This window comes from Meleagris gallopavo, chromosome 13 (genome assembly GCF_905368555.1).
Source record: "Meleagris gallopavo chromosome 13, MGAL_WU_HG_1.1, whole genome shotgun sequence".
Taxonomy (NCBI): Eukaryota; Metazoa; Chordata; class Aves; order Galliformes; family Phasianidae; genus Meleagris; species Meleagris gallopavo.
This window is the reverse complement of record NC_139416.1, coordinates 7004836-7025490: the sequence shown is the minus strand read 5'-3', so window position 1 is coordinate 7025490 and position 20655 is coordinate 7004836. Positions and strand designations below refer to the sequence as shown.

The 20655-nt window shown below is 34.0% G+C and overlaps 1 protein-coding gene across 3 annotated transcripts in view; it reads right to left on the bottom strand.

Moving 5' to 3' along the window:
- ITFG1 (integrin alpha FG-GAP repeat containing 1) overlaps positions 1 to 20655 on the bottom strand; it is a 71434-nt gene that overhangs the window by 23083 nt on the left and 27696 nt on the right. For all 3 annotated transcript variants that reach the window (XR_014886178.1, XM_085235166.1, XM_085235167.1), the window contains exons 9-10: positions 10049 to 10143; positions 6550 to 6722 (exon numbers count right to left, since the gene is read on the bottom strand). Coding sequence is in view for 2 of the 3 variants with exons in the window: in XM_085235166.1 (XP_085091292.1) it covers positions 6550 to 6722; positions 10049 to 10143 (268 nt within the window). In the remaining variant the exon portion in view is untranslated. The remainder of the gene's footprint in view (positions 1 to 6549; positions 6723 to 10048; positions 10144 to 20655) is intronic.

The window sequence follows — 20655 nt, the reverse complement described above, 5'->3', positions numbered from 1 at the left end:
TCTTCCCACTTTATTCTGACTCAAGTACAAGTGTACCTATCTACTGTTTTCCTTAATCCCTCATCATGGTCTTTCAGTTTATGTATTCCCTAAAACATACTGGTGCTTTTTCGTTATTTTATGACACGAAGGGCTGGAATACTGGAATATAGCAAACAATCTCATTTTTGAAGAAGTCATCCAATACACATTAACTGGTCACTGGGAAGCACCAATGAGTGACACAGGCCTCACACGTACTCTGATGGCTAATAGTGTATACCCAATCTATGATACCATAAGATCACGATTGTCACTAGAACTGCAAAAACCTTCAGGACTTGACCAGCTGTGTATCTGATTGCTTGGTAAGTCTCAGTTACTACCCTGAAAGCCCACAAGGAACCATCACTGGGAACAGATGAAGTTTCCTCCTCTCTCTCTGAAGGGAGCCAGGAGACGAAACAGCCAGCATTCTGCAAGGCTAGCTATGCATGTTAGAGCCAAGGGCAATAATCACAAGCATTTCTTCATTATGACCTTGAACATAATGCCATTGCAGAGGGTGACACGAAGGTGTTTTTCCATATCTTAACAGCATCCAAGGCTACCAGGATGCAGTCACAAGCAGAAGCAGCTTCAGCAACTTCTCCTTACGAAAGTTTCTAGTTTTCTTTATTTCTGTGGAGAATCTGCTAATAATAAGAACTCACAATATTCACATTTCCATTCCCTCCATTTCAGAGTTAGAGGAGGGCAAAACATTTACCTTGTGAAAAAATACTTCTGATGATGAAGTAACTATGTTTCTTTGCACAGTATCAGTTAGTATTTCAAAACCTGCACTAGCATCAAATGCACTTAAAACACAATGGAATATTAAAACACTTTCCCCAAAACATTACAATCATGTTTCTTGAACTTCTGTGAAAAACAAAAAAAGGTCTTTTTCTGCCCTATGCTTGAATTTGACTGGGCCTTAATATGAAAAACCTTTCTGTAATTTCACTGTTAAAAGTGCAAGTACATAGAATTAATGCTCAGCCATAAATCAAATTAGACTATCTACAATATTTAGGACAGTGTATTATCTGAACCTGAGAACTCATAACCACAACTTAAAATGAATGTGAGCATTTAAATGTCATGTATTGTATCAGTATCATGTGAAATTATCCAACTATAAAAGGTGAAACAATTTGCTTAGTTCAAGTTGTCAATTTCTCTTTTTTGTCACCCTGACATACTCTTTTAAAAAGAATTGCAGTAAACTTTTAAAAAGATGCTTTCTTTCAATACTCATTTTTCAATACTCATTTTTCAAACAGTTAAAAATTACCACACATTATTTCAAAAACAAAGATGAAAACTTGGCATTACACTTAAATACAGAATAAAGTTCAAGTCTAAATAATCCTTTTGAATGGATAGACAAGGTTATTCACTGTAGGAGACTTTTTATTCCCCTTTCCTTGGCAATGTGCATTTTATGACTTTGAAAACATCAAAATAATACCAAATGCATTGGGACAATAAGGGAAGGTATAAATCAAAGCATCATTTAGAAGGGAAATGCCAATTTCCTTTATCCTTCCACATCAGAAACAAACACAAAGACAAGCAAAAAATCTATTTTTTAATTTTTATTTTTTAAGACAATGCAGGTTGGCTCATAAATTCTATACCTTAAACAAGTTGTTTATCCAGCCTTGCCTCTGAGAGGCGATAAAACTAACAATGATTTAGGCAAAGATGATCTAGTTTAATTAGAGTCCTTACAAGTAGACACATTGAAAGAACTAATATATGTATGTTGAATATATCCGTATACATGTATGTTGAATATATCTATATACACACACACACACAAATACACACATACATTGATTTTCAACTGTGCCTGAGTGCCTGGAGAACTTCACACACGTGTATTATACTCAAAGCTTTTCATTCAATTGTCCATCTTTTGGTTTTTTTTTTTCCCCCACTACCTCCATATCTCCATCTTTACTACTATTTATCACCCAAGTCTGTGATAAAGTAATGGTACACTGGGGAATACAGTATCTATTTTACCAGTGAAAACACTCCCTTCGAATGAAAGCCTCACTAAAAAAAATGATTACTTAGATTACATGTTTACAATTCAAGATGCCAATTATTAGTATCTAATTAAAACAAGTTGGAAACAAATGATTAAAAAATGTTTCATCTAATTATGTGGCAGAATGAAAGATAAACATTTATAGGTTTAAATGCAGTACTTACACTTTCAACATTACAAATTTAAAACCAGAAAGTGAAAAAAATTAATAAATATAGATAGCAAATACAGACAAACCAGTAACCACAGATAAAAATATCTGTTATTCTACACACACAAATCCCAATATAGCCATAACTAGAAGGAAGAAATATTCCTAATAGCCTAAAGAGAAATCAGCAGACTGGAATTCTAATGTGGAGGCTTTCACTTAAGTCAAAAGACCATTACATGCCTTTATTGAAAATAAAGGATACAGCAGGAGATGAATCACTGTGGTCTTATGGCAGATCTATGAATATTTGAAGCTATTAATTGTTTTCTTAACTTGCTCACTAGGATGGACAGCAAGCCAAAGTTATTCCTAACTACAATAGATGTCTTTATTTCAGTGTTTTGTAGGGATTTAAAAGAATTGCTATGAAAGTACTTTCCAGAAGTATAACAAAAATAATTTATTTTAATGATACTCTTCCATCATCATGTATCAGTATATTTTCAGATGAATACAATGTTTTTTGCCTCTTTTAATTTCCTTCAGTTAGACAGCATCTAGAAGCTAGGCTTCCTAAACTACGGCACAGATTGAGGTCAAGAACTTACAAAAATGCTTTATCATTTAATCACAGTAATCAATCACAGAAATTAGATTTGTAGCTGTAGCATGAAGGGCTTCAGAGAAAGAAATAAACAGCTTGATTCAGAAGTGTTTAAAATCAATTAAATAAGGTTTCCATTTTAACTCGCTCTGATTTAAGAGGAGCTTTTAATTTAATTCCCACACATTTAACTCTCTACTCTATTACCCAGTTATACATTTTAAAAGGAAGCATTTGCTTGTATTTCTCAAGAACAGTGACTTCATAGTTCTGTGAAAGTGACATTCGACAGTTGGTATAGAAAATGTTTTCATTACTCTTATATGAATACTGGGAATATACAGTGTTAACATACAGTTTATTCCTTAGTTACCTTTTTTTTTCCAGACTTCCTCATCTCTCTGAACCTTACTTTGTGCAGCCTGTCAAATCACCTGCCAGCATTCTCAGTCCTTATGCATAATAACGTACCACTCAGCTTTGAAGTCAAGTTTCAAAATAACTCCTAAGACACACCCAACTGAATAAGTAATTTCAGAAGCAAAGAAAATAAAGACAAGTGTAGCACAGTAATTCATTGCAGTGAGACAGGCAACATCCTGGGCTTTTATAGGAGTAATTATTTATGAACTATGTAAACATTTATGTATTACTACCCTGTCCTAAGCACAAGCCTCGCAGAGAGGCTCCCAATAATATTAAAAGGTAACTTCACCCTCTGTCCACTTCTGAACTCCAGAAATCCTCTTGAAGTCCTTTTGAAATACCCTAATCATCATGATACATACTCAATACAGCCCCAAACACAAGATTTATGGGCTGTAAGTTTACTGGTGCAGACTTTTTACAATCATTATTTCAGTGATGCTGAAAAGAAGATGCAAAATCTCAACTAAGAAAGGCTATGGAGGAAAAAACACAACATTCACAGTCTAAGTGGTTTAACTTTGTCTATGTAGATTCTGGGCAGTAACAGAATCACCAGCTTCTCTGACACATTTGAAAAACAACTGTAACAACAACAAAAACAGAAAAACAAAGCAGAACAACAGGTGTACTAGTTATCTTAAGTCTCAGAAGTAGTGGCAGAGCTCTGCTGCTCGCTGCTTTGTGTCTGAATCACAACATTGTGTAGGCAGAATACAAGCACACAGCTCTTCAGTTTTAGGCATGTGTCAGTATGCAAGGAACTCAAAAATGTCAGTGAGTCACTCATGTTTAGGCAACCACTGGAAGATCTGAATTAATTGTTACTTACGAATCTAAATTCTGTCTATATACTCTCCTAAGCACTAAAGTGAGATTCTCGGTTATTTTCATTTCTGAGAATTAATTGAAACTATGAACCTGCACCTAACTTTCATAAAACATACATAGCTAGACAACCATGACAGACTTCATTTTTCCCTGTAATGCACTAGTGCAAGATCCCAGTGAGAAAGATTTTAAGACTTCATAAGATATTGATTAAAATACCTTTTAGAGGAGATGACATGAGAGAGAAAAAGTGACTAGCATTGATTATCTTAGAGCTCTTCAGGTGCTCTAAGGAAAACACAAATTGTGCAGTACTAGACAGACTAAAGGACAGGGCACAGCATACTGTGCATATCCTATCAGTAGTGAGGTTCACTGGCATTATGGTCTCTAGAGCTCTTTTAGATTTTTCTGAAAAGTAAACAATTCTATTCATCATTTCTACTGTCAAGCGAAACGATGTTCACATAAACACACATCACTTCAAGGTAAAGACAAGGACACGCCAGTGGGATCATTACCAGGTGCCAAGTGGGAGCTGCCCACAGGCTTCTCTGTTAGCTGCTAAGTTTGTCCTGCAGCCAAGTGCTATGTGCAGAACAGCACAGGCATACTTGTAACTCAGGTCAACTGTTATGCGGATCACTAACTCCTCGATGTACAACAGTCTCCCAGCTTGGATCACTACACCTGCCGTAACACCAGACTGCAGTAAGACAAAGGGCTGGAAGGCAAACAATGAAGAAAAAAGTAGAACAAGTATACTGACAAAGTTAATAGGGAACATTAGAAGCTTTTATTTTCCTTCCCTCTAAGATTTAAAACACCGTGGTATATATTCCACTGACAGCACACATTTTCTGTGCCTAATAGGTTCTGATTAATTTCAGTGATTGCAGAGATGTAGCGAGATACTGACAGCATACATTAATAAACTGAAGTTTGAAAAATTGAATCAGAAATGGTCCTCATCCAGCTTTCTCTTTCCTCCCCCGATAATAATAAAAAAATTCCTCTACTTGAAACAAACACAGACTCCTCCTGCTAATACAAATATCCCTTCTAATATATAAAACAGGAATCTCAAAGTAAAAAAAAAAAAAAAGCCAAATTGATTTCTACAAACATCCTACGTGAGCACAAGATAATTTTATTGCCTCAGCTACAGTCACAAGTGATGATGATCCACTAAGTATAGATGAATCCCAGCTACTCTAAGTGGGGCATCCATTACATTCTGATCACTTAAGCATATGCAACACTAGGAAACGTTTTAATAAAAGAGAACATTTCATCTTTGAACAAGTTGCTTGGTCTTTCATAGAAAAGGATCAATTGGCAAAATAGCTCAAAAAACTTTAAGACACTTGAGCCAATCAATTGAAACTGCAGCAAAGCTGAAAGGTACTGCCATTTCCTGCTGAGGACAAAAACTGTACAAAAACATCCAAACAAATAAGAAAGAGCAAAGGAAACTATCAGCAACAGGGAAAGGTAATGAAAAATCCACAAAGTAGCCTCACTAAACATCCTGAAAGTAAGATGAAATCAAGAAAAGAAAAAAAAAATGTATGTGACATTCACATAGCAAGGAATCCAATAACCATGTATTCATCAGGGAAAAAGCAATTTTATCGTGGTACATTTCAGTAGTGAAGTTTAAATGAAAGAACTGTTTTGGAGGCACCCAGAAGAGGGGAAAAAAAACCAAGCTTATTTCATAAAAAAAAGTTAGACATAGATTGATTCAGAAAATAGAAGAAAATGCAGGCAAGAGAAGAATTCAAAACAAAAGAAAAATTAAGCTGAAATGAAACTAGTACTTGTAGCTTGCCTTTAATATATAGGCTGTGAACATCTATGCCTGAAGTGAAGTAATGGCAAGGATTCTTTGCACACAAGTATCTTTACTGAATATTACATATACCAAAGCCAATTCATTATTTAGCACGAAGAAAACCTTGCCAATTGTGCATCACAGCACACCATGAGAAAAAAAAATGCCATTATACAAGTGACATAACAATTTTTCGCAGGAGAAAAACAACATGATTCTACGATTTTATTTTGATTGAAATTGGATGATATGAAGTGACCAGTAACCAAATAGATTCATCTAAAACACCAAGATCTCAGAAGGAGCAAAGCACACAGTCACATACTTCAGCAATCTCCATTCAGTGGACATAAAACGGGACATGACATGGAATGGGTTTCCTTAAACTCTCAGCAGACTGGTGTTACTAGCTAACACTGCAAGTGTTCTTTTACAGAAGATGGGAAAGTGTAAGGAGACAGCCTGTGATCAGGGAGGACAGCCTAAAATGGCACTTCACACTGCCCTGGGCTAAGATCAGACACTTGTTGTTATTCACTTGATAAAATGAACAAGATCCACTAAAATTAATAATTTGTATGACTGAAGATCTAACATCTAATATTGGTCATTACCTTCCAGATGTGTTCTTTAGTATAGCAAGGGCATCTGGGTAGCCATCCATGTTGTAATCTCCAATATGAAGGGTCATTGGAAATGAAACTTCTGATGTAGTTTTGTCAGTTTGATTTTTCACAAAGCCCCAAAGTGTGTCTTTATTTCTGAAGTCCTGCAAGACTGGAATCCACTGTTAAAGAAATTAGAAAAGAACAAATAGGTAAGAAAATCCATTTCATTTATGAAAAATACTTAACTCTATTTACAACAACTGACAATTTTGTGCTGAGTCAGGACTCTGAAGCAGTTTACAAATATTCAAGAGAAAAATCAAGATTATTTCCTAACTCTGACACAAATGTACAATGTAATATGAAATCTTTTCAATGTACTTGTTTATTCCAGAACACATGCATAAAAAACCCACAAAACTAGAAGAGGACTGTACCGTCATCAAATTTGTGAAAGTACAAAAGAAATGCTAAGTTTCTCCAGGATAAGAAACAGAACCTATCTATCTGTACTTACTTACCACAAAGGACTACACAGGTGCTAAATAGGAATTTAATTTTATTAAAATCAAAATAATTTCACAAATTGGTAAGAAACTGAAGTACAGGAGTTAACATTTCAATTCTACAGAAAAATTCTGTGCATTTTTAAAGCCAGAAGTAATTTTCTATGTCAACTAACTGATAATGTCTTCAAAAGAACAGAAGTGTGGCATCCTAGAGGATCACTATCAGCAATGTCAACAGCACTTAAGAGCATGTGAAATGTCTCTTGCCCAAGCCCTAATTTAGCTATTTCAGGAACCAGAATGAGATCCCTGACAGCACTGTTTCCTGCTGTGGAGAAACTCCCTCACTATTCAACCCTGCACACAGCAACATTCCAGCCATACAGCAATTGTCTGCATCGCTTGGACTGCTCTCTTGAGATTCCATACAATCACATACACATTAGAAAAGCCCCCAGAATTATTTGGAACATCCATTAAGCTGAACTCTTTCTGGTTATCACAGACAGCTTGGAAGCCTGGAATAGATCAACTAGACATGCCTATAATGCATTTCTGCCTGCATGAGTCACAGTGTTTCCAACGTTAAGAAGATCCATAACACTACCTCAGAAATCTCTTGAGATTATACATACTTGTAAGATTCCACCCCTGCTTTCCAAAACATGTGTACCTACTTAGTTACTGTTAGCTGCTGGTTTGAAAAATCTAAGAAAATTATATAAATTTAAAAAAAAAAAGACAAAATTTTCAAGGGGTGACTTGTTACCATTTATTTCTCATGAAAAAGATCAATGATGTTGTTGCCGAAGTACTGTAATTTTGAAAAACAGATTGGAATCAGAACCACTAAATAAAATATCATTTTTACTTTGCATGGAATGATCAACAAAGCCATTGCATTAAAATATATTTGTATGTAATCATGTACTTTCTGTATCACCCCACATATGGTAACACTATTTTAAAGAAACAAAATTCAAAATGAAATTTTTAAGATTCTATCTAAATTTGTACTTTTTTTACTCAAGGATTCATAAAAAAACTATTTCACAACTGTAAGGTCTAAAATGAAATGCAAAGATATAAATCAATAGGTGAAGAAAACAACTAAGTCAGCAACTACATTAGTCTGTAGCTACTGCAGATAGAGATAAAAATGCCTGCGATGGCCAAACACCAACCATGGTATGATACAGTGCATGGGATTGTACTTAAGGTCTGGTAGCAATTCTTCTGGTTGCTTCTTTCAAATGTTAGTACATCTCAATCTCTGTCACTCAAATGTAACTTGGCCTGTCCTTTGGCCACATCATCCAAAAGAAAATTTATCTCAGTTTAAAAGATTAAATCATTATGTAAAGTAAAACCTATGATGAAATAAGTTCATCCTTGAAGAAATCATTCTCTTAGATCTGCTTGGCTTTCTAGTAACCATCAGCTGTGCCAAAAACAGCACAAGAAGTAAATACACCACAGACTGACAGACATCTATCAAAACAAAATCTTAACAGAGCAACAACTTCAAAGCTTGACATGCCACTGCATGCTTCTCCACAGCATAACTGCTCAGAACCACAAATTCTACAGATATCTATTTTCAATTGCTACACATTTCTACTTATTACATCATATGCTATCATGGAACTGTCTTAACTGTTTTTCATTTTCTTCCATTAAATGTCACAATGAACAAGCAGTGATAAGGAAGGACAGAATCAGATCCAGTTAATGTAGTAAAAATTTTTGTAAATCACAGCCATTTATTTTTTGAATAATCACTTCTATAGGAAATGATCACCAGTATATCTATCACTGGTATATTCCATCCTAGTTACGCTTCCTTAACTAGTTAGTAACCGTGTGCTTTCCTTTCCAATACAGGATAATTTTCTTGTGGGTAGGAAAGTATGTTATAGACTGTGGTCTAGAAATTTTGACTTGAAATGAGAAAATCTTCCCATAATCTGGGGCTGCAGAACATAACAATGTTTCTTGAATGAACACCAATATGCTCACCAATAAATTCTGAGACGTACAACAGAGAGGTTCTAACTTAAGAAAAAAAAGAATTCCTAATTTGTCAGTAAAGAAATAACCAGTAATTCATAATATTGTTAGGAAAAGGTATGAAATACATTATAGATTTCTATAAGTACATGACAGTGAGTAGTGCTGTAAGCTATAGGCAAGGCATTTACAGGACACTGTGCTTTAGGTTCAAATAGTCAGCTTTAAACAAAGTAAAAACATGCATTAGGGCAAACAAACATTAGGCTAAGCTGTGAATTATGACTGTATTATAAAACAAGTGGCTGTAAATACTTAAATAGATCAGCACACACTTAATAAATTAATACACTGTAACAAAATATGCTGAATTAGTTTTATGACTATGTCATTCAAAACAAGAAATATCTTGCCCAAAGCTAAATGAGTTTATTAGAAACCCAACCTTGAAGAGTAATCCTCAGATATCATTTGGAAATGTACTTTGTTACCAACTATGAAAGATACTGTAGAACTGTGGGTTAAGAGATGTGGGCTGGTTCAACTTGGTGATTTATTTATTTATTTACAACAGAAATAACTCCCTAATTTAAACTGAATTGAAGACACTTATTTGAATTAATTAGCTCTATTTCCAAACCTTAATGGAATACTTTCATCTATTTTTTTAAATCTTTTACTAGAGCAGCTTTGGCGCTTAGGTTGCACTGTTCTGTACTCAAGAAGAAGACTCACCAGAAGTCTCTGTAACTTTTTTGGGCGTTTTCCACTGTGAATTATCCATTATACAGTTTTCTAGGTATGCAAGCTTTTTTGCCAAAACCATTATTTCATAAATAAAAAATACTTACATAAAAATATTTTACACAGTATCTTTACAGGTGAAGAAGTTTGACTACTCAGAAGAGAAAATGTGTTTTTCTTATTTCACATTAACTCAAAACACAGCATTTTCCTTCTCCTTGACAATTTTAAAGTAACAATACCTGATCCATTCCTAGCTTAGTTAAGTAGATGGCACTTTTTTGACAGTTTACATCTTCACATACTGGTAACAAATGTTCACTTTGTCCATCACCATCTGCCAAAGAGAACAGAAAAAGTCCACTTGTATTTGTGAACTCAAACTCTGCATGCAGGAGATGATCAGCTGGGAATTATTTATTCATTTGAAATGTGAAAAATTAGACCAAAATAAAATAGATAATTAAAAAAAAATCCTTAGCCATTGTAATCATCTAATTTGGGTCCTTCGTTTGAAAGTCATCTTTGCTCATGTATTTTCATGTTGATCCATAGCAGAGAGGAAGTTTTAGATTTTATTTCTGACATTAAGTAAGATACTTAGAGGAGCAAATACTTAATAATTTTCTCAGTCCACCTGGGGAAGATTATGTTTTCTATACATCTAACACCACAAACCCACCGTAGAAACTAATATAGTTTTTCAACACATTTTCAACTCCTGCACTGTCAGGAAGACTAAGCCTCAGGAGTCCACATGTAATACATTAATCTATATTAACAGGTAAAAACAACAGAGGAAAGTTGTCTAACAGAATGGCTACTAAGTTCCAGGCCTTCAGAATTAGGCAAATCTGGGTAAATTACAGATCTTTAACAATGTTCTTCTGGCACATTTGTTTCCAGTAACTTCAGTAGAATGATGACCTTTTACGTGTTTAAAAATACAATATTTATTTGCCTTTAGAATTCTGACAGTGTATAATAACAAGCAGATTGATTTTCCATTCTCTGATCCAGGAGAAATTCCTATGCTCACATTTTATGATTTTGACCTTCCAGTCTTTCCTAGCGTATTCCTCGTATGGGCTGAGTAGTAAGAACAGTGAAACAGCTGAATGTAAGCAGCCAGAGAGAAATTAGAATTGCTGCTTTAAAGATTAGCACTGCAAGTCCCAACTGTAAACAAATATGTCAAATATGACTTGTTAAAGAGATGCTATACTCCAGTCCAGAGAAAAATATAGACAATCTGCCTTTCCAGGCTATGTAATAAAAAAAAACCAACAAACAACAACCGTAATACAAAAAAAAAAAAAAAAACCCACTGTAATACAAAAGTCAGCTTTTCAAATCACCCCATATCCATTACAAAGTTTTGAACATCATGGTATGAATATTTTAATTGGATTTTTTTTTTTTTTTTTTACAGTTGTTTGACAAATTCTCCTTAGTTGATTACATAAAAACTACATCACCCTCAATATTTAATGTATCCCTAATTATTTTCAAATACACTACTGACCACAACCTAAATATTTTATCATGCTTTACCTATACCGTAATTAATGCTTTCTCAGTGTGCCAAATTATATTTCTATGAAGCAGAACCATTTTTTAGTATATACATCTAAATTAAGCTTTGTAAGTCCCTCTCTAATTACGTAAGGAAGCTGAGAGCTGGAAAATAGGGTTATAAGGGGGAAGAAGAGTGAAGAAAATATCAGACATCCCCAAATACCTCCAAGTGATAACGCCAAACTGTCATCTTCTCTAGTTCTCTACTTACCATCTGCCTCTCAAATTATTCTACCTCACAGTAAAGCACCTCCTAAATTTTAATGGCAGCTCAGTTATCAAGTACAAACAATTAAGAATAATAGGTAGCAGGAATTCAGTACGTCAGCATCCAAAGAGTGGAAAGTAAGCTACCTCTGACCTGAGAAATTAACATAACGAGTAGTGAATTTGACAGGTCTTAAATCAGCACCAACTTAACAAACCAGCTTTATTTCCTTCTGCATCATTCAAATAGAATAACTGAAACTAGTCACTTGCTTTAATTTTTACTTACATGAACTAGGATAAAATACTACACAAACAGCAGGCTTTTTCAGAACTTAAAGTGGGAGAAACTCTAATTTGCAGGTTATCAACCACAGAAACACTGAAGCCTTTACTAGAAAATATTTAAGTTGCAGAGATGCTTGGTAAAGATGCACGTGCTTAGAGAAATATTACTTTGAATTAAGCCCATCATCTAATCAAACTTCTACAGAAGTTTCAGCCTGAAGTAATATTAGGCTACTTTCATTAACTCATGAGGACAAAGAATCTTAAAATACCAACTCTTGTCTTGCTCTTGGTTAGTCAGAAAGGAACAAAAACAGTTATGCTGTGAAGCAGAGGAGAATATAAAATGTTTGATTCTACTTAAATCACAAACATTTATCTTAAGTTGATGACTCTGATAATCTTGGTTAATTAGAGTTCAGTAATACTACAGTGTACTTGCAAGAACAACCTTTGTACATTTCAAGTATAAATCTTAAACCAAGCTTTATGTTACTGTAAACTTTTAATTCCTTAAGATAGTTAACAGTTTTAAATCAATATTTTTCTAGAGCCATTTTACATTGCTCTACACAACTACAGCTTTATAGTAAACCTTTTTTTTTTTCTTTTTCCTTTTTTTTTTTTTTTTTTTCCAAGTGATAAAGGCTGTGGGGCTTGATTAAAGGATGCTGAACAGTCTAAAACCACTTCCATTTCTTTCTTAACTCCTCAGAAACACAGAGTCCCATCAGCTGGCTTAGCTCTAGAATTGCTTACTGTGTAACCAGATAAAAAATAGTATCAGCAAATGGAAGAACACAGATACATAGCAACAGGGAAAAGAAATTATAAGCTTGGATCACATAAATTTTTAGTTGGAAGTGCTTAGTATGATGAAGATTACATTCACAGTTAAGAGAGAGAAAAATCACCAGCTTCAAAAGCAGATACCAGAAAGGAGAACCTAAATAAAGCATCTCCACTGAAAGTTCTTCAAGTGGCTCCTAACTATATAGTCTTAAATGTACTTCCTACTCACTTCAAACATTTAAAGAACTGCTTTTAATACCTGTTTTATGTGGAAATAAACTTCAATACATTTGCTTATTTGTCATACAAAATGATTAAAATATGACTATGTAAATTTTATCTACTGTATGGCTAACACACAGAAATATCATTTTTTTAGTTTGGACTTTTTTGTATTTTTTTGTATATATTTATTCGTATTTATTTGGACATTATTCGAAATTAATGTTTTATATGCTGTGAATGAGAATTGTACCCATTATTTCTAACTTCCTTAATGAGTAGGAAGAAAACAGCATCAGAACGATGGGACAAGAAAAACATCTAAGTTTGCAACAAACACTGTTAACATTTAGAGCACACATAATGAGTACTTAACAAATCTTCCTCACTGAAGAACTTCACTACCATTCATGTCTGTCATACTAATTTTGCTTATTTCTTCTCTTGTCTTTTTTTCTAATGCATATCTTATAGAGTATTCAGATATTTCCATTACTATTGAGATTATTTGATCATAAGTAATTTTCTGAAGAAAAATTCTACTGTTGAAAAAGATGATGTTTTTCTAATAATTTACAGCAGTTATTTTTGATAAAAAAAAAAAAGGATAAGGATAAAACCCACCGAAAATATTGACGAATTTTGCATTTAAATGCAGTTTTTGCCTCAGTCTTCGTTAAATAAGCCCAAGAACAAACTCCTCCCTAAAAACCAGCCCTAAGCACAGGTCTAGAGCAGAATGTTTAATTATCTAGTTTTATATGTCTATTTTGCATTGTCCTGGTCTGTAATAACTTGAAATACGTCTCCTGTATTTCTGAAACCTTTCCAAAGGCACTGTGTGAAACTAACCAATGGATACAGCAGACTTTCCAGGTTTGAAATAAAGAAATTGATTCTTGTGTGATTCCCACCCTGAAGTGCCAGCTAAAATGCCAAGTTTTGGCACAACCCTACAGATCTTGAAGACCACACAGAAATACCCCAGGAGCCGCTCACAGAACAGCTCAATCTCACTGTGATAATAACCTAACCTTGGACATACAGTGCTATCTCTTCTCATCTTCATGCTTGGTTTAACTCTCAATTTAAATAAACATCCTTCAATTCTCAAATGTAATCTTGAATTTAAATTCCTCCACAAAGGAGGAGGAAACCAGAAACAGGAAAGGAGCATCATTAGCACACTTGCTGCAGCTTGATCAGGTTTTCACAGGTGAAAATGTGTGAAGCTCTGCTTTATTTACTAATGAGTATGACATTGGTGACAATGGCAGGATGAGCTCATTAGACAAAATGAAATAAGTTCGACAAGTTTCAGCTTAAAAAAAAAAAAACAAACAACAAAACACCACCAACAACAAAATGCAAAACACCTTACATAACATTATGCAATAATGTACTGTAATCTACAGTTAGCTAAACCTGATATCCACGTAGCAGATCCTACTTATTTTTCAATCAATACGACCATTTTCAAAATTCTTCCTGGGAACCTGCAAGTAAAACTTATTTTAGTCACCACCAGAGCAATGCTCACTTTTATGTCTTTTAGGAGGATCTTGACTGCTTCTTCTCACATTTTATGAACACAGTCCATTTCCAAACTAGCTCAGATACGAGGGTATATAAAACTGAACGCAGTTTTAGTTCACACTTGTACATTAAGTTTTCCTAGTTACACAAAAGATTTACTAATATTTAAACACAAGTATGTATTCTCTTGATAACTGTGCAAACAATATTACTCTTGCAAAGTTGCATGCAGTTCACATGAATTTCCGTATGGCCCAGTGGCTCATGAGATTTACACTTCATCTTAAGAGTGAAACACCTTCATTGGTCAAACAGACCATATACACATAGTTTATAAGATGTACAGAACCTAGTACAGAAATACTATATGAGCAAGATGTAGTGGAATGAAACAGATATATAACTACTAACCACGAGAGACAGATGTTAGAATCAGTCATGACATTCATGACATTTATTTATAGAGATTGAAGAGAATCTTTACTCAGGTCTCAAGATCTACTAGTCTATCTTTGGGCAACTGTATGGATTTTAAACTATTTCAGTTCAAGTTGCTGGAAATCTCTAAGTTATCCTTGCTTGTAATTTCAGTGCACTTCATAGCACTAGATGTGATTAATACACTCGAGACTTCTAACGTCCAATATAATTGACTTTGATATTCAAACCAACTTTATTTTGTTTGAAAGCTGATTATCTTAAGTTTATTTTCTGAAGTAATAAAATGATTAGAATTCTTTTGTCTATATTCCTTTAGGCATTCAAATAGATGGTCATGACAGAGATAATTATCATAAATTACTAAGATAATTACACATTATTAAAATACTCAATGTCAGCTGCTTTTAGAAAATATGAATCACAACTTCAAAAAACAGGTGCAAGAAACTCTTAAGGATGATTCAAAGTTCTGTGAACACTAAAAAGTATCTTAATAACACCATCCTTCACGTTAAAATTCTGATGTTAGGTTTGTCTATATCCTTCCATATTAACGTCTCTACAAAAAGAAAAATATTTAAACAGAGTGTAAGCAAACTGCATAAAAAGACTTCCAGACATTCAAAAATACAATAAATCCAAACAGTAAAGAGAAATGAGTTAAAACATGATGTGAGATTAAAAACAAAATGAGAAGTCCCCTGGACGCTAAACAGGAATTAATGTTGAAATCCCTGTTGTAGTTCATGCTCCAATCTACTCATTCCAAGTGTCTCACAATGTACAACAGACTAGGACTTAGACTGCTTGGAATTATCTAATCATACACATTTAAAAAGCACGTGGTACCAAACTTTCACTTGCTAACAAATGGTGTAACCCACCCCCCCCATGCTGCCACCATTTAAGTCAATGCAGTCGTGTGACTACATTTTGTTTACAGAGATTTTGTTCTATTAACCATGAATATTGTAAAATAAAACTACAATGTGAGTTGTTCAACAAGGAATGAAGAAACAGATAGCATGCATACTGCCCTTATAATTTTATTATTGGAAAGAAGGCAAAGTAATTCTTAATGCATAAGCCCCTTTTACAAAAAAATAATATTACGCAATACTTAGTTTTTTCATCCCCCAGAATGTGTTATTTGCCAGCAAAATGTGAAAGAACCAGGCACAAGTTGGGAAGCATTCTTTCCCCTGGAAAGGAACACTGCTTTGGAGCTACATTTGTAACTACGTGGACAAAAATTATGTGTGATATCCAAGTTGTGGTGAGGTAAAAAAAAACAGGATTGGAGTTTATGAAGTTGACAATGCACAAACACCAACAGCAATTAATCTGAAATGCTTCTGTGTACCGCTGTTTCAAATGAACTAAAGCATGTCTAAGACAAGGAAGCTGTTTTTGTAAAAGGTGCCTCAATTCTTTGAAACATCTTTTCACCTACAGCTATCACACTAATTATAGTTTTCCTCAGCTGCAGAGTATTTCAAAGCACATTAAGTACTGTCTTCCTGCATCTTAATCTTAGAGGGTCCTTTTATCGGCTAAAGGAACACAGTGCTCAAAGGACAAGTACTTTGTAAAGATGTTATTTAGCAAAATGCATCATTTTGTTTGATATGTAACTTGACATTCTGAAGGAAAAACACAGGGACATTTATATTCTAAATGAAAGTTGAGATACAAAACTAAAAGCAGCAGAATTGTAACGCAACTCCACAGGCATAAAATCAGCACAATTAAGGTAACATTGGCTGGAGGATAATCAAAGTCTACAATAAACTAAAGATCTCTCAACAAGAGAGATTTGTATAGTGCAATCAATGGATTTAAGGAAAAACAAACAAAGGATAGGCTGTTTTATAGTGCTTAAATATAATGAGCAGGCAGTAACAAGCTATCATCACCTGTGAGGAAAACGGCAATTACTATCATCTAACATTCAAGTAAGATACATGAAACACTTCGGTTACTTGCTAGGGAGAAAAACAGAGAAAATTGTTTTAGAACTACTAGTTGGATGACTAGATTCTAAACATGAGAAAAAAATGATTTACGTTTTTGAAAGACTTGAGTAGAACTTTAATAATCCCAATCTGTGCTCTGTCAGAAAGTAAAAAAGTAAGCAAGTTCACATAATATGATTTCAGAAGCTAGAGAAGACCACAAAGAAAACTGAGCAGCAACTAAAAAAAAAAAAAATAATAACAAACAGCAAGTAAAAAGCTGGCCGAGAAAGTATGAGATGTTGTATTTATTATGGTATTTATTCATGAGGACACTATCAACAATATCATCTAGTTACTTTCTGGAAAGATCTTCATAATTAAACAGCAATTTTTCCCCCATCTCCGCACCAAACCAAGCAAAATCAATGACCAAGGAATGAAACTTCTGTCAGATATCACAAAGGATGATTTATCAATCTCCAATGAACCAACCATAGGTCAACAGCAGTTATAAAAGTAGTACACGATAAAACTGAATTATTAGACTCTATCAACAGCATAATGTTTATGCTAATTGCTTTTGGGTCATTCTCTTTAAGACATTTCATTAATCTTCAGTGCACCAAGAAAATAACAGGTTTGTGTATCCAGATATGGTTCATATTCATTTCATTGCTCGAAAAAAATTGGTCTAGTTTTCAGAATGCTTCACTAAAATCCTTATATTTCTTTAACAAATACTTTTTTCCCCAAAATTTCAAATACAATTATGAAAACAATTTTTAATTGTAATTACTTATCAGAATTCCAACATTTTTATTTCCTTTAAAATCAGTACAAGTATATTGTATAAAAAGCCTCTGCTAGCACACAGACAACAGCAACGGAGGATTAATCATTTTTGCTATAGCAACCACTGCGCTGCAATTACCATAGTGACATGAGAAGAATAGAAAAAGTAATAATGAATGAAGAGCACTTACTTTTTGGAGTAACGTGTCTGCCAAATAAGTGCAGAATTCTCTACTGCCCAGCTCTATTCACCTTAATCAACTGAAATACCATTTGTAATAGATATGTCACAAACTATTCTTGATTTATTTTAAAAAAGGCCAATACAACTTTGTTGACTGTTCTTTGATCAGATTAACACACAAACCATTGCCGTGACATAACGGGTGCTACTTATTTGAAAGGTTTTGATTTAGACAAGTCTGTGATCCACTACATTAAAATATATTCACACACCTACCTTTGTCAATTTTTAAAATGAAAATATTAAAGTGAGTATATAATATATTTATAAAAGTATGTATGGAAATGTAGTAGACCTTAGATACACGCAAATATACATTTTCTCATGGAAAAAAAAAAGAGATTCAGTATCTGAGTGCTTCAGAAATACTTTGTGCTAAGGTTGCACAAACATTTAATTGCTATTTTTTTCAGCTTCATTTATTTAAATAATTTCTATTGCTCAACTTGCTTTCTTAATTTAAGAAAGCAAAGTTTATCCCAAATCAACCACTAGTCAAGATCTTACTCAAATACATCTCCTTTTATTTATTTTCTGCCATTTCTTCTTCAAATAATGGATTCACACTTACAGCTGCCAAGGAAAGCTGAAATTAAAATTTTGAAAACAGACAATGTCAGACAAGCTCACCTTTTTTTTAACAAAACACATTTTGTTAAGATGTGTATGTGATCAGTAAATCAGAATCCTGGGACTGCAGAAATATAACAGCGCACAAACAGGAAAATCAGAATTAAAGCTAAAGCAGGCAGCTCAAATGAAACAGTACTCCCAAGCTCAAGGACTGGGTGTAGCTCTACAGTCTGCTGTGCACACAGTTAAGTAAGAAGTAGCCAAAAAATTGCAAGTGCAGAGAAGTAATTCTGAGACCTCTGTGGAACAGTGAGCCCTGTAGATAAGCAATGAGATACAGAAAACATGGAGAAAAGGGAAGAAAAGAGGCAGGCAATGCAGAAAGTAATATGGAATGAGAATGTAACAGTCTTAATATTGAACACATTTCTAATCATAGGAGCTGTATGTCAGTGTCAGCACAGAAGATGTAGTGTGCACAGAGCAGGGTGTGATAGTTATGGTAGGTTCTGCTTAGCCCATCGTACACTTTGACAAAACCTACTTAGGTAAAAGGTGGTGCAACCTTTTAAGTTTACATTTTCTCATTCTGCTACTCCGATTTGTTAGCCAGTGAAACTTTTTCCAGGTGCTATAGCAGAACCCCAAAATACAATTTAAAATTGCAAACCATCATAGCTAAACTTCCTTTGGATTTATGGCAATTGTTTTTTCATTATTTTTGAAACAAAACTGAAAAAAGATGATGTTCAAGTCTGATAAACTATTCATAATAAGGCATTTCTTTTAACTTTAGCTCACTACACCCAGACCTTGGGCAATAAATGCCTACTTTTTGAAGCACCTCAAAATGTGTAGACATAGCCAAGTGGGTAAACGCAGTTAGGTACAGCATTTAGGTTTAGGTAGAATTTTTGGGGAGGTGATAGGGATATTACTCAAATTCTTTTAGACTGCTCTTCATAAAAACGCATGGAATTTAATTTATATATCTTCATTACTTATACACACTATTTTAGTACTTCAGAATTCTCTAAAAATTTGTTCAATAAGAAAATAATTACTTGTTGTTTTAAAGAAATTCTGGGGAGATGAATTTAAAAAAATCTGATGCATTATTCAATTTCCTACCAACTGTTACAACAGAAGAGAGATGAATTCAATATTTAAGTCACACTAGTTCTCAAGTAGTAATTTCTAAATCGTAGTTGTACGTATTTTTTTTTTTTTTTTTTTAACTGTCAGAATAATCTTTGTTCCTTGATCAAAATACACATGCACACACTTACAGCACTTCTTTTCCTCAGGAAAATTAAAGCATGCATCAGCAGCATCTTGACACAGGAAGATTCATGCAACCTCAATGCCTGATTCAAACACAATCCTTAGAAAGTGCATGCACATCAATGAAGGAAATGAGGAATCACAAATCTCTTTGTACCTATTTTCATTCATCAGAATGTTTCCAGCTTGGATACAGCCATTCACAATCCATATTAAGCTTCTGTCAAGTTTGTTCCTTCAGACGTAATTACAGGTGATAATTTTTCCTTACCTTCTACATACAGAGATTCAAACCTCTTTAACAAATTATTCTCTGCAGCCAAGGGGGCAATCTAAAACTTCTTACATCCAGCCCTTACTTGAAAGTCCACAAAGCACTTAACAAAAAAATCCCCCCAAATCCCTCAAAAATCCCACTAAGCTCCCCAAACTTTCTTCCATTCTTTTCTCTCAAAGACTGCATAACGCTGACTTAGAAGCCACATTCTTCCTATGCAGTTTCAATTAAAAAGACCTCTATATCTCAAAACAAGACAGATATCTGCTTTACTTTTCCCATAAAAATTTCAATTTCTGCAGCTGAACAGATGACATAATGACAGAGTCATTTTTCAACACAGAGAACAAAGAATATTCATTTTTCTGTATCTGTGTATATACTGCCAGTTTAGAATGTCTTCTGAATTCCAGTTATCCTTTAAGCACTTCGTAAGTGTAGGAGTCCTTGCATCAGATTTTTCTACACTTAATTTTCGCACACTAATTATAAGTGACTGAAAGACATATCTGTGCTCAGCCATAAAAAGGTCTAGAAAAAAAGAAACAAAGTGTAAAAGTGACCTACAAATAACCTAAGACTAATCTTTTAGCAAAAAAAAAAAAAAGCATGTCTCCTCTAATGATTTTGAAAACATCAGCTCATATCAGCCAAGAA